The 5,814-nt window shown below is 46.1% G+C and overlaps 1 protein-coding gene across 1 annotated transcript; it reads left to right on the top strand.

Annotated features, from left to right (window-relative positions):
- Window positions 1–24: 24 nt before the first annotated feature.
- Window positions 25–1,587, top strand: GSC (goosecoid homeobox). Its single transcript, XM_014957465.1, has 3 exons — window positions 25–384; window positions 604–863; window positions 1,265–1,587. The coding sequence occupies exons 1-3, from the start codon at window positions 48–50 to the stop codon at window positions 1,415–1,417; spliced, it is 750 nt and encodes a 249-aa protein (XP_014812951.1). The 5' UTR covers window positions 25–47; the 3' UTR covers window positions 1,418–1,587.
- The last annotated feature ends 4,227 nt before the right edge of the window (window positions 1,588–5,814 follow it).

Here is a 5,814-nt window from a genome sequence, read left to right as displayed (position 1 = left end):
CTTCCTCCCGGCCGGTCCCGCTGCCCTGCCCCGGCACGGTTTGGGGCATGCCTGTGAGCATGTTCAGCATCGACAATATTCTGGCGGCCAGACCTCGCTGCAAGGACTCGGTGCTGCTGCCCCCGAGCGCCGCCGCCGCCCCCGTCGTCTTCCCCGGCCTCCACGGGGACTCGCTCTACGGCGGCTCCTCCGACTACGGCGGATTTTACTCCCGGGCGGTGGCACCCGCCTCCGCTCTGCCGCCGGCGGTCACCGGCTCCCGGCTGGGCTACAACAACTACTACTACGGCCAGCTGCATGTGCCGGCGTCCCCCGTGGGCCCTTCGTGCTGCGGGGCCGTTCCCCCGCTGGGCGCCCAGCAGTGCTCCTGTGTCCCCCCCGCAGGTAAGGCGGCCCCGGGTGGGACGGGGCGAACGGGTTTCTCCTTTGTTCCCGCAGCCGCGGGGCAGGAGGGGGGCGGCGGAGTGGGGGGGGTGTGCGGTGGTGGCGGCGGCGGCCCACAGAGGGGCTTTTTCGGGGAGGTTGGAAAAGATTTGGGGGGGGGAGGGGGGGAAGCCGCGATCTCATGCAAAGCCTGTCCTCGTCTCGTCTGTCTGTCCCTAGGTTACGAGGGCACTGGGTCAGTCCTGATGTCCCCTGTTCCCCATCAGATGTTGCCCTACATGAACGTGGGCACTTTATCCCGGACGGAGCTGCAGTTACTGAACCAGCTGCACTGCCGCAGGAAAAGACGGCACCGGACCATCTTCACTGACGAGCAGCTGGAAGCGCTGGAAAACCTCTTCCAGGAAACGAAATACCCAGACGTGGGCACCAGGGAACAGCTGGCCAGAAGGGTGCACTTAAGAGAGGAAAAAGTGGAGGTATTTTGCTTGCCTTTCCCCCCCCCAATACCGCTCTCCCCACCTTCCACTCTCTCCCTTTCGCATGGAGACGCGTTGGGACTGGAGGTACCTCCGTGCGGCTCCGCCGGCCGCGGGGGGAGCAACAGGTTTGCGGGGTCGGGGGAAGAAAAAGTCGTTGTTATTATTATTATTTCCAAGCTCCCTTCTGGGGCGGCTGGCCGAGCCGATCGCACGGCTGTGAGCAATCCCCGAGCGGTGGCCGCGGAAGGCGCCCAGCCTTTCCCACCCCCGCGGCCCCGGGCGAGGCAGAGCTCCGGCAGGACGGGGGTCAAACCTCTGGCTTTGCCTATTTTATTTATTTTTAATTATTGTTATTTCCCCCCCCTCCGACACCACCCAATAATTTAATTTCTTAACAGGTTTGGTTCAAAAACCGCCGGGCAAAGTGGAGAAGGCAAAAGCGATCGTCTTCGGAGGAGTCAGAAAACGCACAAAAATGGAATAAAGCGTCTAAAACGTCTCCGGAGAAGAGACAAGAGGACGGGAAAAGTGACTTGGACTCCGACAGCTGATACCTCGCAGGGGGGGGACGTTTCCCGTGGACTGTCGGATACGCTCCAGAGGATGCTACTAATCTTGCACAAGCTCTGCCTTGTCGGAGGGGGGAAATATCTGTATATAATGTACAATGCCCCGAGATGATTTCGTGTAAATAAAATGCGTTGCGGAGGTGTTGCACAGGTAGACGGCGACGCGTTTGTTCCCCCCCCCCCCCCCCCCCCCCCCCCCCCCCCCCCCCCCCCTCCGCCGCGGAGAGAGGGGAGAGGAGAGGCGAGCGACGGTGTCCCCCTCCCCGGGGACCAGGGGTGGCTTTGCCGGCCCGGTTACTTATTTAACAAGGTTTAGCCTAGTTTGGGAGCGAGCGGAGGGGCAGCCCCTCCACGTCTACCCCACGTCCAAAGGCTTCTCCCCCCAGGGAGCCCCGGCGGGGACCCCCCCCGTCCCCGTCCCGCTGGCCCGGCCAGGCTGGAGGCGATGCCCCGAGGAAATATTTGCAGGCAAAGCAAATCTGGCCTCACACTTGTTACTCCTCTCTCTCGTTTCCCTGCGCTTTTCTCTCCCCCTCTCCGCAGTTACTCCTTGTTGAGGTTTCCAAAAACGTTTGTCTTTGATCCCCGCTTAGAAAAGCTATCTCGCTACATCGGTGTTTAAAATGACTATTAATAAGTTTCAGCCATTATCAGATGAATTACGCATAAAGGGAGGTAGGAGCCCTCGTGTGCTGCGCCAGGGGATGTTTCACAAGAAGTTGCTATTGGATGTTTTCTCCCCTTTGAGGCAGCACCTTTGGAAAGCCGTGACAGCCTGGGCTCGTTTTCCTCTTCCCTCTATGAGGGCCTCGTAAAAGAGACGTCTGTTCCCCCTGCGAAATTCACATTCATTTTCCTTATGCTTTTTCTCCTGTGACTCCCCGACTCCTGGTGCTCGTCCCTTCAGAGCAGAACTACCGCAGTCTCCCCATATTGTCTTGTCTAGAAAAACTTTTCCCTCTCCTTGTCTACGAAGACTGTCTATAAATTTAAAACAAATGACCTGAAAGTTAAAGCCAACTCAGATAACCTCTGGCTGGAGATCTCCATGCTGTGCCTTTCATTCAGAAGTTAAGTGGCAGTGAGCTGATTTTCCTTAATTACGGCCAACGCCTAAACTCACCTGTATCTATTCAGCTCATCCAGCTTAGGCAAGAAATTGGTTGGTACAAATGTGGTCACCATTGCTTCCAGTGACACTAGAAAGGGTCAGCTGCTCTGTTGCTTGTCCTTGTGCTTTTCCTCCCTTTGCAGCTCTATCCAGTTTTTGATGGGTATTGTAGGGTGGTGGGTATTGCAGGTGTTAGTGCAATGGAGCAAATCTCAGCACTTGTCTGCTCAGATAACGCTTCCTAACGCACCTACAGCTCCTCACAGGTGTGGTATCTCTCTCTGAGCAGTCTCTCTCCCTACCAAGATGTAGGAACAGTGGCCGTGGAAGAAAGTAAGTGTGGTTTTGTATGAGTCAGTCCTTTAGGGGGCTTATAGTTTCTTAGTTACTGCTCTCTTGAACAAGAGAAGAAATTTAGCCTCTTTTGTTCCTTAGCACGGCAGAGGAGGAAGGGGACAAGTGAGTTTCTCAATGGATTCTTCTTCTTCTTGGATATATATCATGGTTCGGCTCTACAGAGCTAATGCATTTTGGAGACGCTACCCTATTGCTAAGATGTGTGTCTGATTTCTGTAAACTGTATTGAATTACAACCCGGCAGCACTGAAAATTAGTTTTCAAATTACTGAAAATTAGTTTTCAAAAGAAGTGTTTTGTTATGTTATATGCAGGAAGTCTCACTGAGTGGAATTTTAATGTCATCTCCTCTGTATTTAGTCATTGTTAGGTTTTAAAGTGCATACTTGATTTGCAAATAAAATCCAGGTCTAAGGATAATATTGCCCAGGATTTTGCAAATGCTTATATATTTTCTTTACTTCCCATATATAAATATCGTTACTGCCACACTGGGAGCTTGGTAGGGTTTCGTTTTGTTTTGTTTTGCATTTTTGTGTGTGGAGCGGTAATTTTGGAAGTCACTACTAAGGATTTTAGCCTGCATAGTTCACGTGGGAGTTAAACTGGATCTGGGTTTGTACGGGGTGGGTTTTAAATATTTTTTTTGATAACCAATACTGGTTACTTAAGGTTGTAGTCCACACCTTCAGAGACCTTTAGGCTTTTTCCAATGGAAGCAAGGTGATCAAGAACCATGGAAGCTCCAGGTCACCAAACATGCAAATTTATAGGTTTATTTAGAACTTTTTGTTGTGTGGGATGTGATGTAAGAATTAAAACCTCATGATCCAAAACATGCTTTCTATGCATGGGATTGTGATGATGTCACCACTGATTGCTTAAAAATTATATTGTACCTTAGTCTGAGTTAATTTTTGATTTGACTATAAACTCGTGATTACCATAAGCGTGATCTCGCAGTCACTCGTATCTGTTCTTAATACTACACGTAGATGTAGAGCTATTAGAGTTAATAATATCTTTAAAATCTAATTTAAAAGCAATTTTAGTCTTGACCTTAAAAGCTTTTAATTACTTTCTAAAAATGACGTTTGTGCCATTAGACAATAGGAGTATCTATCTCATTTTTTTTCTCACTCGTGTTTGAAAACCTAAAGGCTTCATTCTCCTTTTTTTTTAACACTGCAAAATCACATCCAATGCAGCCTGGAGAGTCTGATAACTGAGAAGTAGTGAGAAGACAACATCAAAAGGATCAAAAAAGTAGAAAACTAAATAATTGAAAGCATGAGGACTATAAGAAGAAGATCTCTCATTCACTTGTACTGTTTGGTTGGCATAATCTGTGTCTAAATGTTTGCCTGGATTTTTATTTTAGGAGAATTCCCACATGCCAAAATGCAAATGCCACGTAACAACTTTCTTTATTCTGTCTTTCTGCTGGTGCAGCATGGGAAAGGCGAAGTGAAGGACCTGAATATGCACTATGTTCCAACAGGTTCAGTTTTAACAAAGGGGCTTTGAAAGAGTTGGTTGTGTTCATTAACACTTGTCTGAAAAGGAGACCAAAAGAGATATTTTATTTATTTAATTTGTTTGGTCTGTCTCTCCTCTACTGCTATTTCCAACTTTGCATCTTGGTGCAAAGATTGTTGTTCTCAGAAGATTAAATATGACTGAAAAACCCACTTAGCTATTTCTGAAACGTGATGTATGGTTCATGTGCTATCTAGATTTTACAACGTGAGTTCAGTTTCATGCTGTCTCACTGATTTTCTATAAAATGTTAGACTTCTTTCTTTCTAAATTTCTGTCTGTAGAATGAATAATATTCCTTTCAGATCTCACTGGGGAGATAGATGGGGGGAGGATTATAAGAAGAAACATAAGTTATTTTGGAGGTTCACTATTGTAGCAAAGAATTATTTCAGATAATGCTATGTATTATAGAAGTAATAATAGGCTAATTATACAAAAGAAGCATAAACCAAATAAATCGTCCTGACGCCAAGCTGTATTAGGTTATGAAATTTTCTTGCAAGGGAAAGCCAGGGACAGGAATGTGTAGTGAGCAGAAACTTTCTGCTGTGTAGAGGCAGATTGAGCAATCTGATGCATATCTTCATTGTGCCATCTGCATTTAGATGCCCAAAATTTATGTTTCCATTTAATACCCTATTTAGCATATTTATTTTTGTAGCCTTGTTGTAATAAGTAATACTGGAAAGCAGAGGTCAGATTTTTCTGCTTGACACAAAGTGATTTATTATCAGCTGAAAATCTGGACTCTTTTATTCCTTTCAGTTTTACTAATACTTGAGTTAACTGGTTTTGAGCTTTACCATAATGGGATCCTGGGAATATAAACCATGCAAACTCTTTCTTACACATGACTTGTGAAGCAAACACTTGGATTAGTGGAAGTAAAAAAAAAAAAAAGAGCAACATTAAGGTACGTTCATATTTTTTGTGCTCCATCTGCATTTATTGGTTCTCTGGGGTTATACACCGCGCAGCATAAATGAAAAAAAACCTAAAGAGTTTTTGTTTTGTATTCTACCCCCTTAGGGTTTCATTCCATTTATACTTTGTTTTTCTAGTTTGGAGACCTGGTGAGTCTTGACTAAACCTAGACAGAGAAGTTCAGTCAAATTACTCTGTTTCTCTGGGTTCCTGCTTACCCTGATTAGATTAAAGTCTGTTATACAAAGGTAACAGTTCTAGCTGCAGTATTTTAGAATGTAAGCAATTAATACATACTTTAAAATGACCTATCTCTCTAAAGTATCTGATTACTTTAAATGTAGAATCCTGTGTTATAATATTCTGGTTTGTACTGAAACTATCCAAACATCAAGAATTCAGATGTAAAATCAAAAATGGAATCAGACTTCGTTTTTTGTTTTCA

The sequence above is a fragment of the Calidris pugnax genome, unplaced genomic scaffold, assembly GCF_001431845.1.
Source record: "Calidris pugnax isolate Ruff unplaced genomic scaffold, ASM143184v1 scaffold211, whole genome shotgun sequence".
Lineage (NCBI taxonomy): Eukaryota > Metazoa > Chordata > Aves > Charadriiformes > Scolopacidae > Calidris > Calidris pugnax.
The sequence above is the reverse complement of the archived record's forward strand: the minus strand, read 5'-3'. Positions and strand labels throughout refer to the sequence as shown.

Bases quoted from the DNA above. Each gene is read 5' to 3' on its own strand.
- GSC (XM_014957465.1), top strand. From the start codon at position 48: ATGCCTGTGAGCATGTTCAGCATCGACAATATTCTGGCGGCCAGACCT. The intron at 385-603 runs GTAAGGCGGCCC...GTCTGTCCCTAG, and splicing joins CTCCTGTGTCCCCCCCGCAG to GTTACGAGGGCACTGGGTCA. The intron at 864-1,264 runs GTATTTTGCTTG...ATTTCTTAACAG, and splicing joins TAAGAGAGGAAAAAGTGGAG to GTTTGGTTCAAAAACCGCCG.